Raw genomic sequence first — 23,758 nt, forward strand, 5'->3', positions numbered from 1 at the left:
AATTCTGTCCTTTTTTCTTTCGTAGTAACAATTAAAGTAAAAAGATCATAAGCTCCACCTTCAAGGGTTATCATCGCTTGTAGAAATGCCCTCTCCCCAGCTGCGTGAGCAAACAAAGCATTCCCAGATTCAGTGCACACATAATCTCCCCCGGGCAAGCACTCACAGATAGTTGGGCATATGCCAGCGAGCACAGCTTCTCTCAGTGCTGGCTTGCATGTCTACAGTAAACCACCTCATTTTGCTTGGGAAGTGCCGTGGAAAAACCAAGAACCGTCGAAACATAGCAAAGCAGAACTGTGCGACTGATATCCATCTGACTTCAAAATGGCAAATGGGTCTTTAAAGCTCTTGGCTCTGCACTCACTAGTTTGGAAAAAACGATCTGAAGATGACCGGCTTTTTTTTGTGGGGAAAAGGAAAAACCTGAAGACGGGAATAAACAATCACAGCCCAACAGAAGGAAGAAAATAAGTAATAATCAGTCAGTCAGGAATAACCAATGGGAGATTTATTACGAAACGTGACTAAATCAGAAGCAAAATAAGAGGTAGTAGGGATCCGCAATTCATGGCAAAGGAAGAGCTCAACACCGGAATGAGAAGTTGCCATGGGCAAGAGCTGTACGCAGAGAGACCACATCGAGTTAGAAACCTTAAGAGTCTGATGAGGCCTAGATCTCAGACACTGGGAGAGACCAGACTGAGCAAGATAACCCAGAGCGTAATGGGATCTACATCTCAGACCATTCAGAAGAGCAAGCCAAGAGAAAACCAATGAAAACCTGAAGAGCTTGTGGAGTGTTAGAATTCAAACCAGAGCAGGAGACGTTGGCCTGCAGTTGTGGCCCTTGGCCGGTTGGTAAATATAGAGCAGCTTGCCAAAAACATTAAGGGGATGGAAATACCAGCTGGAAGGGGTGCATTATAACGTATACAGGGGGTGACCTGCAGCCAGAGGATGAGAAGATATAGACCTGATGCAACCTAAGCAAGAGGGGAAAATCACTTGCTTGTGGGCGACTGTCCAGAAGTGAGCAGGGGCTACATCTCTGAGACTGGGAGGGATCAAAAAGTATCCTGGCCGCTATATCCAGGAGAATGCTTAATAGAATAAGGAGCCCAGGGGAAGACCCACGTGCCCAGAGTTTTTATTTGAGGAACATGGAGTTAACCCACACGAAACGTGTAGAACAGTAGTACTTATTTGTAGCAAGTTGCTCCATAAGACCTATAGGTCTTAACCCACCACCACAAAGCCATTAAAGATCTGTGCAGAGTGTGTCCTGTTGATCCTTTGTCACAAAGCCACACAGGAGCTTTTAAAACCGGCAAGTGTGTGAAGCTTTACGTGGATTGCTCAAAAAAGCCAACGTTATACCATTCACACGCACATAGAAATACATACGCTAGATGATGACCTACTTGGACTTGTTGAGGCCAGCCTCCGCAGCAGCAGCTTGTAGTAGCTGAGTTGATTTACTAGCAGGTACCCCGAAGACGGCACTGTGGGTCACGTCGCTCAGAATCCGCCGATGGCCAGAACGTTGGGTCTTGGGTGAAGATGGTGGGGTCAGGGAACCCAGCTTTGGCGCTACGACAGCTGCAGTTGCAGGTTGAGCGGGTTGAGTCCTGTGATGCCTGGGCGGTGCTTGCAGCTATGGGTTCAAGAGAGAAAATCATCACTATACGTTTCCCCCTGTAAAAGGCAATTGTGAGAACAGGAGAATGAAGGAATGTCACAAAGTTCTTACTGGTTGTTCAGGGGTAGATGGTGGCAGGGCCGCAGTTGGTGGCATTGCTGGCGTCTGCTGTGGTTGCTGTTGTGGGGGCGGTGCGGCTTGTTGCTTCTGAGGCAGCACTGCCACCTTCTGTTGCATGGCTGCCTGCTGCGCCAGTAACTGTTGCTGCTGAATGGTTCCGGCTAGCTGCTGTTGCATGGTTCCGGCTAGCTGCTGCTGCAAGTAGTAGGTCTGCAACATCTGATGCTGCTGTGCAGCTTGCATGGCCTGCATCTGAGAGACAGCACAGATAGTGGATACAAGTCACTGCCTGCTGAAAGATTCGTTCTCACAGTCCAGAATGTATGTCAAACCCTGTGTTTCAGCCAAGCCAGCGCCCCAGATCTTTCAATACAACCCAGAGTCAGATTTACCTTCAAAAATGTGCCCTCATTTCCTTACAGCCAAGCCGGCTTCCCACACCTTTCCCTGCCACCCCACCTTTGCATCTCAGATCTTAGTATAAAGGTCTGAATGTCAGTCACCCCCAGACAGCATCACACAACTTTCTTTACAGCCCAGAATGTGGCTCAATCTTTGTCCTTGAGGATTGACTGCGACTCAAACCTTGTCCTAAAACAGCATATCCTTCACAACCTCGCCCAGCTAGAGCGTGGAATACACCTCACATCGGACTTGGTAGTAAGAACCACACTGCACCTTACAGTGGCTTACAACCCAGAAAGCAACTTGCACCTTAGACCAGACTGCCTCAAACCTTGCATGGCAGGCCACACAATGCCTCAGGCCTTGCTCTGCAGCATGCATTGCCTTGTTCTTTCCCCAGTCCAGAATGCACCTCACACCGTGTCCCACAGACCATGCTGCACTGCATTTGTAGAACGAAGGTGGTTAACAGGATATTTACATCGCTTCTATAATTGTCAGAGTCTAACTGGACTCTGGGCAGAGGGAGAAATTATAACCGCAATCTAATGTCTCTAAAATGCAGGTGAGACTGGGGCCACGTCACCTAGAGGTCAGTTTCCCTAAGCCAGGCAATCTCAGTTGATGAAATTTCATAGAACATTGCAGAATGGCTTCCAATGGTTTTATGATTTTGCACTTCATTCTGGTAATAGACAGAGTCACAGAAAGCATGTCGATCAGCAACTCTTAAATTTCACACTCACCTGCTGGGCTTGAAGCATCTGCTGCTGCTGATAGTACGCTGCCTGCTGCTGTTGCTGGAGGACTTGCTGTTGCTTCAGGAAGAGCTGCTGTTGCTGCTGCTGCGGCGGCAGCATTGCTTGTGGCGGAGTGCACGGCATCTGTGGTTGGGCAGGTGATGTGGCCTGCTGCTGGGCTGGCAGTGAGTTTGCAGATGTAGTTTGCACCAGGGTAACAGGTGTTAGGGTTACCGCTGGGGCCAAGGTCACTGCCGGAACCTGCTGAGGCTGCGGCTGCGGTTTTGGCTGCACAGCTCCAGAGTTGGGCATGGGCTGAGCTGTAGCAGCTGCTGCTGGTCCTGCAAATACAACACGGCAAACATTACAGTACCTCCTTCAAACAGCAGCACAGATATAAGTGTGCAAGGCACCCAACCAAATCCTTCCATTAAGAAAGACGGACTCAAAGTTATTGCTCCTCTCAAAATATCCACACACTCAAGCCTTCTGTTTATGACTATTTTGGGATGAAACCCTGCAATAAATGAGTTTAGCAGATTACAGGGATATGTTACTTTTTCATGCATGGAAGAACACGGTACGTTTCCTATTCTGCTTCGGCAGGAAGGCCATCAGACCTGTGGCATGAGGAATCATGTGTTAAGAGCTAGCATAATAGTTAACACTTTCCCACTTCTGTTGGCCTTTTACAGTCCTGCTCTGGTGTGGTAGGAGGGATGCGGGCGACCATACATTTTCCTTTAAGGTCAGCCCGGCGCGGTTTGCGATCTAGCGAATCTGTTCCACCACTGTTACGTTGGAAACTCTTCTTAGAATGACATTTTGTCAACTTGAGTCCCCCAAAAGTTCTTCTAGCTTTTTGCCTGTCTAGACTCGTTTCTGGCCGAGATTTTTACTGATGTCTACCTGCAGCTGGATGAAGCTCTTGTGGTGAGCTGCCTTTAGTAGCCCCTATGATCACTACTGCAGGGGTGCTCCTGGAGATCTCATGCAGAAAGCCTGTCGGGTAGCGGGTTGGTGCAGGCTACATGATTGATTCTTGGCTACACCAACTTGTACCTTGTTAGCAGTGAGCTAAAACGTGGTAGATGCTCCCGAGTGGAAGACATTCCATAGAACAGGGTATTTGACCCATGTTTATTCTCAGTAGAGGGGCTCCCACACTCTTGTTTAATTTGTACAACCTGGGGTTTCACCTTAAGTAACCCAGGGTAATCCAGACATTGACCCCCATTGCTCACTGAGCTTTAGAGAGGCTTAACTTCACCTCACTGAGAAGAATGAACAATGCCGAAACATGTGCCTGGGGGTTGCTGATGGGTCTCTTGTTCAGAGGAGAATTGCCAGGCATTTTGGTGCTGGACTGCCCTTGTGAGTGGGACCAGACGGCTATGGAAATGCACCTGCCTTCTCTGTGAAGGGTGCAGTGAGCTAAATTGTGGTTGAAGACCCTCCCGAGTGGACACAATTCCATAGAACAGGGTATTTGACCCATGATCAATCATCCTCAGTAGCGGTGCTCCCACCCTCTTTGAATTGATTACCATGTTGGTAGCCAAACGCCCAGGCATAGTGGAAATTCCACTTCCATGGCATTATAAAAACCTTTCCTTAAGCTCTTCCTCACCTTCTTTCAAGCCCCCGTGTTTGAACGTCCATGCCTACACCCTGTGGTGCTCCCTTCAAGACTCCTTGTCTCAATGCTCTTCACTTGATTGGAGGGGAGAGCCACTGCTGTCTGGCTAAAACCTAAGTGGCTTGTTACTTCTCTCTCAAACTTATTGCTCCATCATGGGATATGCTAACTCTTCTCCCTCCCTGCAACTGCTCCTCACAGGGGAACATCCTGCTACCTTTGCAGTCCCATCTTCACTCGAGTCAACTGTGCCCAGTCTTAAAGGCACCCCCAGATTTGAGTGTGTAGTCCTTTTTAATGCCCACTGACAGACTTTGCTGAAGTGGTTTGGTGGGCCACTCTGCAGCCATCCGATCCCGGGCCTTTGGGTCCTGACCTCTTCTGGTGCGATCATTACCTCCTTCCCTCCTTGCACCTGCAAGTAATACTTAGCTACGGTGTCACTAGGACCAGGAATCAACCTTTGCCCTTGTCCTATTGGTTCCTATGGACAGACCTCTTAAACTCCCTAAAAGTACTACAGCTTTTTACTTGCCTGTAAACATTCAATGTACCTTTGTTCCCTTTGAGCACCTTAAAAACTCAGAGCATTTGAAATACTTACCTATCATTTTGTATGCCCTTTTTGTGACACAAGTCACAGCAATGTACTTGTTAAAAGCTTTACAAATTAAGAGAAAGTTGTAATACCTTATAGCATCTTTTCCCTACTATGTGTTGGGTCTTTTCTGCGCACTTTACGGTTTATTATACTGCTGGTATGTTTTTAAAGTGTTTACCATCTTTGGATATTTCTTAACAAATGACTAATGAAGACTATATTTTTCAGTAAGTATACAGTATCGACTGATCTGTATTAGCAATATCTTCCATCAAGTCATCTCTTCGAAGAATGAAGGCAGACTGCTCTGTCAAGTTACTATTGTGAGAATCTGGGCCAACAGTGTGTGCCCAGAGTTTTCAACCAAGGTTGGTCCTCAGGATACCCCTTCCCAGATGACTTCATAAAACCGTGCTAGCAACCACTCTCCTCACCTGGTGTTGTGGCGGCGGGCACAACAGTGGGCCTCTTCCTGGGAGTCAGAGCAGGCTGAATGGGTAGAATCCCAGGGTTTGGTTGAGTTTGTCCAGCTTTAGGCCTCTGTCGGGGAGCGATCGAGGTTTCCATAGTTGGGACGGGGTCAGTCAGCCTGAAAAAAAAGAAGAAAAATAAATACAAAGATTCTAGTTGCTCCAGAATGGTGCATGGCCTTGGATGACAAATACATAAGCTATTTCATGTGCACACTCTGCATCACGTGTATTTGTGTTGAGATGAATATCCAAAATTAGCCCTGGTGGGAGGGGTTAGCCATAACCCAATCAAGGGGAGGTAGCAGAGCGGCAAGGCTTAGTCTCAGGAAGGATGTGGGAATGGTCCAAGACTACAATGAGTGTACATAGAGAAACACTGGTAATTGACAGATAACAGATGTTTATTATTGTATATAAATAATTGTATATAAAAGTACAATTATTAGGCCTTTAGTTTACACACTAAGCAGATAAAAATCTACGGTAAATATTGTCACACAAACCATATAATACACATCAGTGTGGCGGTCACCACACTACAGTTAAGGTGCATGTTGAGTACCATAGGAAATCCGAAAAATAATTTACCAATAACTTTTCACTTGTACGATGGTTTTGGCTGAAATTGTGCAGACAAAAATTGTATGCACAGGGTTCATCATGGCCCCCTCCCTCAAAACCCATCCCCCCTCACCACCCCCCCTTCCCCATCACCCTCCCAGTCCAGACTGGACATTTTGGGAAAGGCCCGTTAAAAAAATAAAAAAGCGATTAAGATACCAAGCAAAACACACATGTTCAGCCTAGTCCCCATTCATTTTCCCATAGACCATTTTTGCTGGAACACACAGTGGAAACTGTTGGACGGAATTGGAGCAGGTACGAAACAACTTGGGCACAAAGCTCCTCAAGATGACAAAAACAAATGTTCCTTCCATGAGACCGATTTGAAAAAAAGAAGTCTCTCCTTGTCTTTCGGAATGGCCAAACAAAGTATCTTTTCCACAGGTCTGGTTTGGATAAGGTAAAAGAAAGTCCTTAATACTTTTCATGAATGGCATAACAAATGTCTTTTTCAAAATAGAGATTTAAGTATGGCATAGGCAAGTCTTTTCAAAGTCGATGATTGACAAAATGTTCAAAAGGAAACCAGAACTTAATATGACCAAGTCTCTTTTCAACATACCAATACAAGTGTGTTTCCTGATACAATATTTTGCCAGGAAACTCATCAAGTGAAAACTCTTGATATCCTGGTTTACTCTCCTGCCAGGAATATCTTCTCCCCTTTGGCTTACTCCGATCCCCTGCTGGACTCTCCTGCCGGGTATCCTTGTCCAGAAAGATTTTACTACCCGATAATCATTATCAGGCTTCTCTATACATTCACATTCACCTTAAGTCTCACAGAACTGTGCTTCACTAGCACACTTCTTTTGACTTCAACTGTTACCTGCACCAATCTCCTCCAAAATGACATCCAATGTCTGAGGACTTGTTAAAGCTTTGGCGTTCAACCTTTCTTCCAATCTCTTAGCAATGCTTGTTCCAGATTCCTCCCAACTGACCTAAAAAGATGGGCAATAATAAAAAATATATCTAAAAAATATTTTTTTTAAAGTCCCTATGTAAAGTATTGAGCAAATGAAGCTCAAACTTAAAAATGGGAAGCACGAGGAGGAATCCATTTTGTGAAATAGATGCCTCGTGTGCTTACCCTTGTGGCACTAATGAAGCAAAAGCCAGCCAGCTGCAATAAAGAAAATCTACCACTGGGTGGCTTTTGTTTCATTGGTGCCGGAGGATGGAGACCAGAGACAGCAGGCAGGAAAGCTGTATCTCATTAAGTGCTTATTTCTTAATTTCTTAAGTACTAGCTGCGTTTTTTGTCTAAGTTTTCCGGACTGGAGGAGCCCGGAAAACAGAAAGAAAACGGCAGGTTTTAAAACATTGTATTTTTGTTTGCGGTAGCTTCAGCTTGGAGCCTTTGGGCCGAAGGAGCCTGAGAAACCGCAGCGTTTTTTAATACAACTGCGTTGTGTTTCTGCCTGCCTTGGCTATCACTTTGAGTCTCCCAGGCTCCCCCGGATTCAAAGTGAAAGCTGTTGCAGGCAGAAACAAAGCGTTTGTGTTTCAAAATACTGCAGTGTTTCTCACTACAGCGGCTTTCGCGTGGAGTCTCCTGGGCTCCCCCAAACCTGAGGGAGTCCAGGAGACTCTAAGAGAAAGCCGCCGCAGTGAGAAATACAGCATTGCTGTATTTGAAAATGCTGCAGTATTTACAAATAGAACAATGTTGTTATTCTGACTGCAGCGGCTTTCGCTTGGACTCCCTCGGGGTTGGGGGAGCCCAGGAGACACCACGCGAAAGCTGCCGCAGTCAGAATAACAACATTGTTGTATTTATGATTTCCGTGGTTTTCCAACCACTGCAATCACAAATACAACAATGTTGTATTTGTAATTGCCGCGCCTCTGCTTTTTGTCTTCACTGTTTTCTGTGCTTCCCTGTACTTGGGGAGCACCAAAAACATAAAATGAAAGTGAAGGCAGCCTCCTCAGCTCTGCTCTGGCTGCAGTAAGCAAAAGCTCTCAGTAGGGAGCTTTTGCTGCTTGTTTAGTGCCGCCAAGGCAGAGCTGAGGAGGCTGCCTGAAACAGCAAAATGGATGCTCCCATGTAAACGCTTTGAGCCTCTTTTGCTCAAAGTGTTTACATAGGAACTTTCATTCAAAATATGTTTAAACGTTTTAGACTATTGCCCATCATTTTAGCAAATATTTTATTATATATACAGGCTATAAGGCTGACTGACCGGCTCTTCGTGCAGCGGTTGAGAACTGCTTGCGAGGGACCAGCTCCCCTTTAGTGGCAGAGTCCTGCTGGGTCTCAGTGTTGGCTCCTCCAGCCTCCGATGCCAAGAGTAACGCAGCTTTGCAGGACTGTGTCTCCGAACATGGCTCCCCTGCGCACCTTCTGCTTACCCTCGCCCGGCGCTTCTCTCCTCTGGTTTCAAATGCCACCAGCTAACTTCTAGCGAGCTTCTATTCCTACAGTCATTCATAGGATCTCCTCTGCCACCAGTCACGCTTCCCACTCTGCAACCTGCCTTCTCTCTCCATCCACGTTCGCTCAGCTGCAGGCGATTTGGGCATTTTAAAGTCCCCCGCAGCCCATTAGACTGTTGACAACTAGACTGCAGTATTCTCAAAGTCACATTTCCTCCACATGAACTGCTTACTACTCTTCCTTGTTAAAGCACTTGAGGACGTCTGGGACTTCGAGTACAAAGAAGTTTCAATGGATTTGTCATGATGCCTGCCTCCAAGGAGCCAAACCAGGCCCGGCACCCTCAGAGACAGACACCATGCATTCAAGGGAAGTCCCAGCAGCCCCAGATGGGGGCCCTTTGGACTCAGTCCTGGCGCCATCGGCGCCAGGCTCATACAGAAGTAGGTTGGGAGTAGTGCTTGGTGTAAACTTACCTGTGCAGACCATGCTGCAACTTCCAAGACTGGAAGGAACTATTTTTGTAGGGACTACTTGATCTCTAGGGTGTGACCGGTGGAGGAATACATATTTCTGGGGGAAGAATACATACCTGGAACTACTTGAAAGGCTATTTAAGCCATACCCAAGCAGCAGACCACGCTTCGCGTTGTTCTGCACTTAGCAGCTGGACGCTCACCGTGCCTGCTCCTGCCTTGGTCCTCCATCACGCCTGCCAGCATCCTGGAAACACCTAAAGAAAAGGGAAGAGAACAGGTGAAAACAAGAACCTTACCTGATACATCTGCACTCTGGATTCTGCACGCCGACGATCCTGCAAAGAAGGCAAACATTTTAAACGCGCATCGCGTCGCGCGCTGCATTTCACTCACCTGCACGTGGCGTTTTCGAGTCCTGCGACGTCCATCCGGAGCTTCCACCGCCATCCAGCACCTATTGGAAGGAAGGAGAAAGAGAGGTGAGAAGGGAAACACGAATCTAAGTCGAACTTACCTGTGGTTCAATTCCCTCTCCGCCTTCGGGTTTGTGCCATACCTTCGGCATCTCAGCACCCCGGCCCCTAAGGGGAAAAGAAACAGACATTGTATTAGTGAGAGCATGTGAGAACATTAGCAATACGCTCACTCAAGACTTACCCATTTGCAAGAGAGACACAGCAGCTCTTTTCGGGTCGGCGCCTTACCTCCGGCATTGCCGTACCCTGGCCCCTATGGGGAAAAAGACATTGGACATTAAAGGAGATACTTAAAACTGCAAAGGAATCTCTCATCGGAATTCTTACCAGAATTTGGCTTCATCCAAATCGCCTGCAGCCCAGAATCTTCTCCAGCACCTGCGAAAGAAAAGAACAGATGAGTGAATATAAACCCAAACTTGCCATAAACATTTGCGGTATGACGGGAATGGACAAACTAGTTTAAACTCATCAATCCAGTGAAGTAACTGGAATCACAACGCGCCCCTGCATCAGAAGCAGGATGGAGAGCTCCCAAAAGGGTTTCACGGAGGGAGAGAATTGAAGTGGGAGGTCGGAACATCACCCGCAGACTATTAACCCTTCCTTTTCACACAGAGTGGGATATTCCTCCGAGCCAGAAAAGCCAGGTTGAGGAATCCAGTCCAGTCCATCTTCCGGGTCTTACGCATCTCTGCAGAAGAGGTCACAGCAGTCCCAGCCACGCCCGCGCCTCCGTGGGAGCCAGGTGAGCGTTACAGGATTATGCATCACATGGTTTAACAGTTGTAACATTACAATCGCCATAAACATCAGATGTTTCATATGTTTTAGTTTCATTGTATCTACATGAAGACTGCATGGGTTTTGGTTTAAACAGTGTATTTCTAATGATTTTAGAATAAGATGGTTTTAATTAATGGCAGCAAGCCATCAAAAACCCTGGAATAAATGGATCCTCGTCACATATAGAAGTATATTGCTACCCCCCTTGTAAAGTCACCACTCTCCCTTTACAGCCATCGCCTCCCATGTGATCCACCCTCAGAATGCCACACCGAGGTTCTGTAGCAGCTACCTTTCCCTGGCCAAATGGGAGGAGACTTTAGACTGCTGATTAACGATGACTCTGCAGTATTAATCTATATCTAGATCACTAAAAAAAACTTTAACGGGACGTTATGGTTTGAAGTAAAAATGAAAAACCCTTGAAATTCGCCAGTTATGGTAAGATAAGCAACCATAACTCGTGCCACCACTGCACTGCTAACACTAACACCCAGGACATCAAAGATGACATCAGAAATGTCGTTGATGACATCACTCATGACATCACATGTCTGGCTCCCCCTTTTTTCCTTTACTCATATCTAGGCCACATGGTTCTCTTCAGTAACAGTCGGGAATTAAAAATAGAAAAGGTACTATATTTGTAGACTTATCCTTCAAGTATGTTCTTACAGCAAAACCCTCAGGGTCCAGTCAAATCATGCGATACATATGCATAGGGTAAGTAGCAACTTCGAAACAGAGCAATAATTTCTCTGCATAAAGGTAATCAGTTAGGTTATGAACACTTTCTACTACTACTGCTGTTTTTTTCCTTACTTCAATTTCCGTGTATTTACTCATATTTGTATGTGATGTTGTCTTTGTGTTTTGTCTATAATAATGCAATTATGTAGTAAGTGGTTTTTATTACCTACTTATCACATGTTTCACAGTACCCAAAAACTCTAATAAGAAAATAGTTATCATTTCACTGTTCAACATGGCAAGCTCATGAATATTGCACGTCCATCATGTATGCTGCACACAATGCCCATCTATCTACATGAGTACCTTAGTATACTGCATAGAACTTCATAATAGAATGCTACGTATATCAACACATTGCTAAATGCACTAATTAGCACTTGAAATTTATTCCAATGATCCTTGACACTTTTTGGTCAACATTATAATAACAATACCTTCTACAGAGTTTTCATTCAAAGTAAATGTACATGTGATATCATCAGTGATGTCATCAATCGCATTTTTGATGTCATCTTTGATGACCTGGGTGTTAGTGTTAGCAGTGCACAGTGGTGGCGCGAGTTATGGTTGCTCTACTTACCATAACTGGCGAATTTCAAGGTTTTTTCGTTTTTACTTCGAACCATAACGTCCCGTTAAAGTTCTTTTTAGTGAATGTCATAGGTTTTTAGTAGCGCAACTTAACCATAACGTCCCTTTAACAAAGTTTTATTAACTAAATTTCATAGTTTTTTAGTAGGGCAACTTAATCATAACATCCCTTTAACAAAGTTTTTTTTACTGAATATACACTTTATAAACATGTAACATAGAACATACTGAACCCCCTCGCTAATGATATTTGAAGGGCACCGACTGAGTGCCTGTCCGCGGACAGGCGCGGACGAGAACACTACCCAAACACTCAGGGGGTATCTGAAATTGTTCTATCATACCATAGAAAAACTGCACAAGTTTAAAGGAATGGTTCGGTCAGAAATTTTTATTGTCCCTACAGGTCGGCCATGTGTTTTTAAGCCTAAGTCGGTCGATCGTATAAAAATTTCCTATGGACCTTAGCCGAGTTTTCATCTACTAAACACATGCGAAAACAGGCAGCAGGGCGCTGCCATTTTGTGATAATCTTATCACTTGCCCCATCGCCCTGGGTGACCTACTTTTGCAGCACTAAATCACATCCCCCGCCCCTGAGCCTGTCATCAGCAGACACGTACTGCCCATTTTCCAACGCCAAAGCACGTCTCGTGCCAACAATCGCAGCGCTTCAGCTAATGACGTGTCGCCATGGAAATGGCAGGACGTCTCTTTACTCAATAAGTATAAACAGACCGTTTGACAACACACAGCAGCAGATTTTCGATTACATTCCTCTCTCTAAGTTACTTTGAGTATTCTGTGACTCGTTTCTGTGCTCGGGTCAGCTACCTTCGCCGCTTGTAGCCCATGTGAACAGATACCTGTACCATCGCTATAAATTATTTTAATTTGTTTACCACACAATGGCTACAATAATGTCCTACATGTACGAGCCAGAGTATACCGAGGCGGAACTACTGGAAAAGGAAACATGCGAAAATGATGGGGCTTCTGACGGCAGTTGGCAGGACGAATCAACGGATGAAGACCCTGGACCTAGTCGCATGGACTGTGTTTCCACCTGGTGTACATGAAATCGGTGCAAGCTAATGCCAACCGAGGACGAGAACTGCTGCTGCTGTGAAAACTCTGGATGTGTGGCCTACATTTCGGAAGGCGAGCCACGGCCGGAATGCATCACCGAGCTGCCAGACTTCAGGGCAGCCTGCCTCACACGGTCCGTGTTGAGGATAATGATGGTGCTTATGCACAAACCTCGCGCAACTGTTCGTCCTCGTAATCCGAGTAACGAGTAAGTATACTCTGGTTGTGATGCCACTACTATTTCATGATCGTCTCCTATATTCAAAATTACATCTACATATCATTGTAACGCATGGAAGTCGTTCAATAGTGTGCAGTGTCTAGATAGCATTTGTCCGAGCAGAATGCCATTAGTTACAAGAATTGTCATTGACAACAAAGGTTTGATAAACTTATCTTGGTCATTTAAAAACAGTTTGTATCATTCTTTTTCACAGGTGGTACAGGCTGGTGGCTTATCGTTCGTTTACATGGTGGCTTCACGGGAGGCTTGGACACTGCGTTCGAAGAGTAATACCCACCTGTGTCATGGGTGCCATAAGACAAACTTTCCCCAGTGACAGCAGTCAGTACAGGGGATTTTCCCTCGCTGTGTTGCAACCTGACCTGTACAATGTGCAAAGTTTAGTATTTTTGTGCCATCAAAATAAGAAACAAAATAAAACACAACATATATTTTAACAACGGTTGTTTCGATTTTTTAAATGAATCAAGTGTGTCTCCATTCAGCAGTGTTCCGGTGCCTTGTCTGCACGCCCCCGGCCCAGCCATCCCACCCCCCTCCATCAAAGGCAGTTCGCGCCAGTGGATGTGCGCTGCCAGATTGTGCTGTCGGGGGCGCAAACGGCCAAGGTGCCAAACAGCATGTACACTTCAAAAGGTATCCCACGCCCAGGGGCCATTGCTTACATGGCCTCCTCAGACCCTGTGTCTCCGGCCAGGATCCCCCCCCTCACGCTGCCCGCCCCCTGCAAACCACATAATACCACAACATATACACGTCATTCATTCACAAACACACCCCTGTTTCTAATATTTTATAAACCACTTGATATGTCTCATGAGAACATCTTTGTGCTTTGCAAGTCAACTCCTGAACGTGCTACCTGAGAACCACCGAGATCGATGCTAATCTGCTCGTCGTCGTGCTATCTGTGAACTTCTGTGACCGCTTCGAGCAAACTCGTCAGTGTGCTACCTGTGGCCATCTACCTGTTCTCCTGCCACAAACTACTCGGCTTGCTGAATCTAACTGTTTGTTGGTCAAGTTAAGGCCATGTAACAGTCATATTTTATTCATTTTTAAATTTCTATCTATTTGCGAGTAGAGTACTCAATAGTGCTATGTTCATTGGTCTCATTGCTATTGACTTGAGTTTCAATTGTTAAGCTATCAATAGATCTATTTATTTTCATGTATGTCAATTGTAATTGAATTGCATCCGTCTCGGGTCCTGTCTATAATATAAGCATGTTTCCTTTTCGTGCAAGACAGTACATCCAAGGGACGAGTCACATGTTCAGAGTTTAGTCACATCATTTATTAATTTGTGAAAGTTATTCAAATACTAAGCCTCACATGATGAACTGGTATAGTTCCGGCGACCAAAACAAACCTTGCATTGAACGTTGTAGGGTTCATTTACTTTATCACATTTTTATTCATCAAGAATTTATAATAATGTTGATATTTACTTTTCAGAATTTTCAACAATGCCTGCCTGTTCGATTAACGGTTGCCCTTCGAAGGCCCATGATAAATCTGAAGGCACTACAATGCATGCATTCCCTAAGACTGTAGATCGGATAACAGAATGGGTCCGATATTGCGGATATGCACAGTCAGAGCTTGAAAGTAGAGTCCAAAAAGTCTTTGAGGACAAGAGGGGTGATCGATACCGCATCTGCAGTCGGAACTGTTCTTAGAACACACCAGCTGTCCAAGTTGTCCGTAAATCAACAGAATGGGGGCATCGTAAGGACATTCTACCTCTCTGTACCGTCACAACCAAGATGAAACTGTTCTTCGAACACACCAGGTGTCCGGGATGTCCGTAAATGAACAAAATGGGAGTGTCCTAAGGACAGTATACCTATCCGTATAGTCTGCAGCCAAGATGGACCTGTCCGTAGAACAGGCACAGTGTCTGGCATGTCCGTAGTCAAACAAAATGGAGGTGTCCTAAGGACACTGTACATGGCCATACAGTCAGCAGAACATCTACGCACATGCGCACCACACCCGTAAATCCTGCGAACATCGCTCCTGTCCGTAACTGTCCATCTCACTTGTGTTGCACTTTTAATTAGTTCCAGGACCCGAACACTGTCCGTAGAACACACGCGCGCATGCGCACAACCGTTCCTGTGCATGTGGTGTCCTGCGGGCACCCATTTCCTTCGCGGATGTGTTCACGACGTCATCATGTGACCGCACCCACGCTGAGCGCGTGTCCTAATTTGCGCACTTTGTCCGCTTCCGCAACATTTCAAAAGAACTTATGCAGACATGCCAAATTATTTTACACTACAAAATCACCATTTCACATGTCCCATACAATGGCCCTAGCTTTCAACATATTGTTTGGAACTTTTTCAATGCTTTTGAGTGATCGATATGGTCACGAGGCACACCCCTACACCTCTATAAAAGGCCACACCCCCGAGCTAATCTTCATTGTACTTCTGGCGATTGTAGATTGAGTTTTGCTGCCTTTAGTGCTGTAGCAGAGATTATCTCACCAACCCTAATGGCATCCAAGGCTGTTGTTGCTACATCAGCCTCAGCACCAGCCCCACACCCTCCACCGCCACCACCTCCCCAAGGGCCTGCAGAGGGAAATACGCGTGAGGATGTAGAGAGCGAGGAAGAAGAGGATGAAGAGAATGAGGTGGAGTAACTCCCTACTACCAGCACTCACTGGGAGTCGTGGGTGTGGCAGTTGTTTACCGTTTTTGGTAACGTACCAAAAGCACGTGCAAACCTGGCCACCTGTAAACAGTGCAACTTGGTGCTGAGTCGTGGGAAACCTGGTGCGTACAGCTTTGGTACGACAACCATGAAGCGACACCTAACTTCGTTCCACGGTGCGGACATTCGCAAGGTGGTACCATATAAAGAACATAGTAGGTGGAGTTCCTCCGCAGCATCCTCCGTGTCCGATCCTCTCACCACAAGAGTCACTCCTGTGGGAGAGCGCATCCCTCCAGCTGCCTCACAGGCTATTCGCGATGCTGTTGACCTTTACCTTTCGAAGGCCACAATATTGTGTATGTACTGCGACGAAGTACTCTGCAGGGGGGAGAGTCTTCGAAGTGCTTTCGAGACTACGGTCACGTAGCACCAGAAGAACTGCTACCTACCTAAATAAGGCCCACCCTACATCTTTCCCTCTCCACCTGCCCTTTCTTACCCCCCGTGGTTGGTGTCCCTTCCTTACCCTCCTTTCCCCTCCTCTCCTAGTGTGTCGGGTGTAAAAAATCAAAATAATAAAAACAAACATTTTGAAAAAGGCTCTTTTCAGAGCTGCATTTCTCAGTTTAAAACTGGAACTATCAAGCAAATGGTGTAGGCCCCTGCGCATTTTTCTAAAAGTCTGCGGACAGTCCTAGGATGCACAAAAGTATAGGGTGCAACCGTAGCAAAACCAATGCACTTTTCTCTGGGAGTAAGTGGTGGCTCTGAAAAGAGCCTTTTGGTGGTGTTTTAAAAAACTTGGATTCATCAAAATGTAATGCAAAATAGGTGACTATGAATCCAAAAGAGCTTGCAATGCATTTTATACATTTCGAAGAAAAATCTGATTGCCAGCATATGTAAGATGGCCCCCATCTCTGCGAAAAAATGAATGTGCTACGAAACAAAATATTTTCATTGTGGAAAGAGGACATGCCAACATGTTTTAGAAAGACACAAACAGCCTTATTGACATTGCGCCTCGCTTTCTCCATTTGTGGACCAAATATAGCAGAACGCAGCCACATTTGTCTTTGTGCAATACGAGAAAAAATTACTTGGCAATTTGGAAACATGTTCATGACCTTCTCAAGTCCTTCCTTCATTGCAAATTGAAAAGAAATTCCAGAGACATGCCCTAAACTGTTTTCTCCACAATGAATGATAATTATATCAGGATGACGATCTGTCTGTAAAGTAGCACAGAGAGGTACCAAGTCCAGCCACTTCATTCCACGCACTCCATGCCAGTGCACTTCCACATGAGGGAATCCAAGATCTGCAGATATACCACAACGTTCTGCATGCACCTTCAACCAATGTATCCATGAGTCTTCCAAAATCCAGATAATTGTTTTTGAGCACACACAGCCATAGCTGTCTGTTCCCCTCTCAGGAAAAACACATTCACACCAAATCTCTCCGTTCAGAACACACCCACTGAACATTACTGACCAATCCCAAGCTTCCCTCATTCTCATTTGCATGCCTCTCCACCCCAGAATCCCCGTATGTAATACGCGCTGCCTGCAGACTACCGCCATGTCCGTGGACATGTAGAGGAGATCTGAGCGTGACAACTGTACATTTAAATAGTATTCCCCTTTTTCCCTTTAAGGTGGGCTCTGAAAAGAGCTGTTTTTTAAAAGTTTTTTTTGCAGATACCTGACAGACACCTGTTATTTTGTATTTTTTCTTTTTTTTTTCTTCTTAGTTTACTCCTACAATCACATAACCTTCTCCAAAGCAAACCTTACATTCCAAAAGAACATGGCATTTCCCAAAAAAGATAAAGAAATACCATCTGCTTCAAAATAAGCCGCATTACTGGAAACAATGTTCTCGTGGCTGCAGAAAAGCATACCAGCTCTTAACATGAAAGCATGCATGCCGCGATTGATGACAGACCTACCAATACTTTGATCAGGACAAAAAACAGAACTGTTGTCCCATTTTGCTCTAGGGAGTAAGCCAGAAAAAATTACTTTCGCAGTTGGAAAGATGTTAATGACTGCTTGAACCAACTGTTCCAAATCTCCCAACAAAGTAGGTGAACTCACGTAGCCCAAATGGCAAGCACCATAGTGCAAACCTACCACATGGGGACTGGTCATCCTACGCATATTTCTGCAATGTAGCGGCAATTCTCCAAGTTTGCAATCAGTCGCAGCGCTCCACACCACCTCCACTCCTCTGACATCGAAATCGTTTGCCACATGCCTACCATCTGAATAGTGCTGTAAACCATGGACAAAAATATCTCTGAGCACCAACACCCTGACTGTCTCCACCTCTGCCATCTTCACTACACACACTCTCTTTCTACACAAATCAACAATGTCAACATCTGATTGGCTGATGCCTACAGACCCCTTTGCATGCTGGATTTGCTGTAAAACCCTGTATGTGGAACGCCGTACCCCCAGACAAGCGCGGTGTCGGTACGGCACGTAACTCTTAGCCAGTCCTTCTACCCTTTCCACATCACTCGTGAATACATTCCCTCATTGGACACAGCTAAGCAGTCGCACAACCATCCACCAATCACATCCAAGACCTCTACATCTAACTCCGTCATCAGAGTTCCGCACTTCAAATGTACTGTTGATCACTCCGAATACGAGTCTCGTATCATTGCAAAGCACCTACTACAAAAACTACTGTGCAAGTGTCGCAGATTTCTACTCACAGCTCCATGCATACCCACATGCATGATTACAAAGTACAGGTATGCATATTTTATTCAGAGTAGATGTGCAACTCTTATGATTCCATTTAAACAAATTAATGCCACTAAATCTGCATAGCCAATACATACATACCAACGCTCCCGCTTTAAGCGTGAGACTTCTGATTTTTCATTGAAAAATCACACTACTTCTTACTATCTCCCGCATAACCTATACATAAGTACCAACCCTCCCGATTTACACGCAAAACTCAATTTTCCATTAAAAAAATGTCACCATTTTTTACTGTCTTCCGCCTAAATTAATGCTACTTCCAATGCTTTCGTATGAGAAAAATAAACGTTCCCGATTGCTGTGGTGACATCTCCCTCAGGTGCTCCCGATTTTTCGCATTCCTACTTATAATATGAAAGTATTCAAATTTTTCACATCTACTATAATGACCTATCACTTCCAAACCTCTCTTCTATGTAACAACACAGCTGAAAAAAACCAAGGGAATTTCATGAACTGAAAATTTTACTCATTTGCGAAGCAGGTTCAACTAACATACTGCAAATAACATATAAAGGCTGCACATAGTGAAATGAAATGCACGCATACACTGTGTTGAGATATCAACTGAGAATACTCCCACGAAAGCTGAAAAATGAACGTGTACATTAACATCACTGCTTTAAACACACAAAATTACTAACTTCTTCCTTTTACAATTGCATTGAAGACCACTCTCCTGAAAATCAACAGCATCTACAGTGCAAACAACATATCCGAAGAAACCTGGTCATTCCACAAAAAAAGTAAGTACAGTACTACCTTTATATTCTTACTGTTCCTCAAAGAGACTGTGTGGGTTATTTATGTAATTTGCGCACCAAAAAAAACATCGATTTCTGAACCATTTTGCCCACAAATCGCCATTTATTAAACAAAGATGAACAGGCAGAATGGCACACAAATCCCTGTGTTTTTGTAACATAAATAACATACACAAGCCTTAGAATGTTAGTACTACAAAAAAAAATAGCTGTTTTAATTTTATACCATTACATTTACTATAAATGCTTCTCCTCACCACTAGCTCTCTCATCTGAAGCACAGTGTAGTAATATACAAACAGAAAAATAGCCTTCCGAACTCATTGTAACTGCCCAATGCACATTCACACACCACCACAAACATCTTCCCCATCAAACTCATACACACAGCACACATACATTGTAAAACAGACCAACCCATACCTTCTTTTTTTTCAACAGACCCCAAAGAATGCTTACCAAAAAGAAAGTCCGTAGAAAGGAACGCAGAAATAGAGCAAATTAAAATAAAAGTGTCCAAAGTAAGCATCCATCTCTCCCAGTGTTTGTACAAAACGTTGAAACAAAACAGCTAATACAGTCATTTAGCGAAACAAAGGAAGCTTCAACTACAGAAACTTTGCCTCTATCAAAATGTGGCACGAAATAGAAAATGCTTTACAAGAATTCGGCTACCACTACTGCTAACAATGCTTCTATAAATCCTGATATACTAGCAAGAAACCATAGTAAAAAAAGTATTTTAGCAAAAATGTTCCACCACAGAGTCCTTCAGAATGTAATAAGAAGAGGAGCGAAATCATCCTCAACCCTTAAAACCTTAAAACCTACCTTGGAAAATTAATCCTGCAAGCTCTCAGACAGTGCAGTCCTTCTCAAAAGGAAGTTATTTATTTTAGTGTTAAATAGGATGAAACCACTAACAAAACTAAGTACTAAACTACAAAAGAAACTTCTCAATAAACGGAATGTCAACAAAAATAACTTATTAAATATTTGTGGAGGTGAATGGAGTCACACAACGACCACAGAACCATATTTTAATGAAGAAGCATACAAACAATCAAACAAACACAATTGCCATCCATAGCAGTGGACGAGGATATGAAAAAAAAAAAATCAATAACACCATCATGGACCAAGAAACACTGCTTACAAAAGTATCCCCAGAAAACTCAGAATTACCTCTCCATTCAACTGAACCAGACCATCCAGTATACAAATGGCTGTGCACGTCAATGTGCAATATTCCTAACAAATCTTTCAAATCTTTATGCCAGTTCCTCAATCAGTATGTGAAAGGTAAAGACAAAATGAAAATGAAAGTGCTGCAAAATATGGATACCTGTCCAGTGCGCAAATACACAGGACTACAAGGACATTCATTAGCCTGCATTTCAGGACCTATTTGCAAAAGCACCTTCCATGATATCAAAATGATATCAACACATCATTCAAATGGAAGTAATCTAGTGTATAAACTGTACTATGCTAAAAGTCCAGCTTTAGAACTAGCCAATTTAAATAACACTCTTCCGCATGGTACACCCAAATACCTACAAGAAGAAATCGACCGTATCCAGAGAAAATATTTGTGAACGCCACTTACAAAATGCAATAGTTTTAGAACAGACTACAACAATTCTGCACATGCAACCTTCTATTACACACATACATAAAAGAAATACTAAAATTTAAAAGTAATCTGCTGAAGTATCAAACCATGTGTGTGTTGCCGCAGAACTTTTTACAAAAGTAACACAAACTATAGACCTAACATACAAAATAGAAGACAATGAAGATCCCAAATGGTTTGAATTAGCCCTCTACCTTTTAGCAGAAAACAAATACGAAATAAGTGAACCCCTAATATGTTGCAGTTACTGCACTACAAAACTTGACAACAACCAACCTCCTTCACGTGCCATCACAAATAGTTTGGAATTGTTCCCACTACCAAAACCCCTGCAACAACTCAATTTGTATGAGAGCATCATCATTCAAACAGTACACCCATTTCAAGCAATAATACGCCTGTAGAGGAGGTCCCAGACATGGCCTGCACCCCTGGCCCCCCGCCCCATTGCGAGTTGCCAATAAAATACTCGCATTGCTATGTGACGTATGAGGAGCAACTGAACCAACAGAGAGCCGCATTGGGCCTCTGCCCTGTGTACATTAGAAGATCAGTACCTGTTGAAATGCCAATAAGCAGACAGCCCAGAGCAGCACGGTACCCAATCAGACAACCATACCAGCTGCTGATGCGAAACGATGAGTATTTACAGACTGTCCATAAGGAGACACAAAGAGCCCTGAGGGAAGGCAAACTGTCATGAGAAGAGGGCCTGGGCAGATTAACGCATGAGAAAAGACAAGCACGGCAGTTACGAGTAACTACAAAAATAAATGTAATGGACGCAGAGAAGCGACCATGTTAAAACGTGAGGAAACGGTGCTACGTGACAAGATGGAAGCAACCGACCTGGTAAACGTGTGTAAATAGGCTTGAAATGCAAGATGCTAAGAAATCGATACTGCTTGCAATGCTTAGTAGAAGATAGAGTGGCAAGCGCCAACCATATATCTACCTCAATAAGGCACAATGTACACGTGCGACTCCATTTTATAAAAGCAGAAGTACGCCCCGGCGGCCAAGGCCTAACTGGTCGGGTCTCATATCCAAGCCCGAGCCAGGGGAAAGAGCGGAATCGAAACTCAACAAAGGACGGCTCAGGCCTGGGAAATCGAGGTCAACCCAAGAGAGGGAGGCGAGCTTCAGCTAAGGAGAATCTAAACTCCAAAGCATACCAGCTCACACGTGAAGGTCAAGATAAGAGAGGCCCAGGCAGGTGGCAGGGCCGAAACAGAATTAAATACACGAAAAGCTGGAAACGAAGCAGATTCACAGTGAACCAACACTTGACTGGCCAGGCGCGAAGATGTACCACCGTCTGGTGTCACCCAGATCCAAGGGGTGCCATAACTTTCCCAGATAAGGGACTATAGAGATTTTTGTTTAGGGGTGTAACCTGCCCAATCACAATGGACCAAGTTATCTGGAGTCCTATAGATACTGTAACCAATAGGACGTCGTACTTATGGTGACGTCAATCACGTGTGATGCAGAGGGATGGGCGTAGACACCACCAGATAAGAGTTAACCAATCCGCATGCTCGATTGTCATATATAGATATAACACCTATACTTAAGTTACCTTTCCCAACCAATTATATTGCGTGATGATTTTTTGTAGAATTAGACGTCAATGATGACGAGTTTAGCCTGTAAAAATGGCTGTTCGGCTGGAGCTCGAGGAAGTCAGAGTGAGACAGCTGTTCGCGATGCTGCTGATTTCCACCTGCTAATGTATGTATTATTAAACAGACTTCCCTTTGCCAATTTATTGAGTCCTGATTTTTTTAGATGTGCTGGAGTATGCGAATCCTGCACCCTGTCCTCACATGGTGCAGCTATCTAGTATTACAAGTTCTCGGGGGTTGAGTGCTGACCAATGGGCCCGTCAGTAATTTCCTCTCCTCGTGAACACTTGGTAGCGTGAGGATGGTTTTGGCCATCGATTATTGATAATCGATTAATGTAGTCATAAGACACCCTTAGACTGACGGCACGAAGTAACTCTGGGCCTTCGGTTACATCACGAGTCCTTTCGCCATTCCGGCTGAGTAGGCCGAGAAGCTCCCCGTGGACAATGATAGAGTAAAAGAATAAAAAAAAAAAAAATCTGCAGTGGGTCTGAAGGAACCCGCCTTTCCAAGCATAACCCTTCTCATTCCCACAGGCAGCGGATCGGACGAAAACGTTAAAAGCGGGAAGAGGAAGGGGCAGTGATCCTGAAGTTCAGAGAGGAAAAGAGGCGATCGGTGAGTGAAACAACGAAACTCGTTACCTTGGCAAATGTCTCAGTCATTAGAGCAAGTAGGGGAAAGGTAACGAAGGGTGGCGGAGAAAAATAAAGTAGCTAGAGGTAGAGAAGACGGTATATATTTAAAGGGTTAATGACTCGAGTATAAAAAGAAAAACATATATAAAGAGGAATACCAGGGGGGCACCCGAGCCAAAACGTAAAAGAATACCAGGGGGGCACCGGAGCTAAAACGTAAGAATACCGGGGCGGGACACCCGAGAGAAAAATGAGAATTTGCCTTGTTCCTGCGCTTTAAAGAGTGGTCAGAAGGAACGTGAACCCAGAGCCCACAGAGGGGGGACAATTTAGGCTACGATTACGTTTAAAGACGGAATTAACGGGATTCGTTCAAGTCCCACGATGGGGTATTAATTAGAAGGCAGGTACATGTATGACCAGTTGGTGTCTGTCTAGTCTGTCAAGTGTCCGTCATATGTGTCTTACTGCATGTTAAATGTTCAACAATTGTATTGGTGTGATTGAAATGCATTTTGGCCTTACGCGATTCTGTAACTAAGAGGGAATCGCCAGTGAATTGATGGTTTCTTTTGGATTAATTGATAG

The 23,758-nt window shown here is 44.5% G+C and overlaps 1 protein-coding gene across 10 annotated transcripts in view; it reads right to left on the reverse strand.

Moving 5' to 3' along the window:
• The window catches only part of AAK1 (AP2 associated kinase 1), a 498,991-nt gene that overhangs the window by 266,006 nt on the left and 209,227 nt on the right, over positions 1-23,758 (reverse strand). For all 10 annotated transcript variants that reach the window (XM_069618901.1, XM_069618899.1, XM_069618897.1 and 7 more), the window contains exons 11-14: positions 5,582-5,736; positions 2,914-3,248; positions 1,754-2,014; positions 1,425-1,657 (exon numbers count right to left, since the gene is read on the reverse strand). In XM_069618901.1, coding sequence (XP_069475002.1) covers positions 1,425-1,657; positions 1,754-2,014; positions 2,914-3,248; positions 5,582-5,736 — 984 coding nt within the window. The remainder of the gene's footprint in view (positions 1-1,424; positions 1,658-1,753; positions 2,015-2,913; positions 3,249-5,581; positions 5,737-23,758) is intronic.

The sequence above is a fragment of the Ambystoma mexicanum genome, chromosome 10 (genome assembly GCF_040938575.1).
Source record: "Ambystoma mexicanum isolate Mex_15411 chromosome 10, UKY_AmexF1_1, whole genome shotgun sequence".
Taxonomy (NCBI): Eukaryota; Metazoa; Chordata; class Amphibia; order Caudata; family Ambystomatidae; genus Ambystoma; species Ambystoma mexicanum.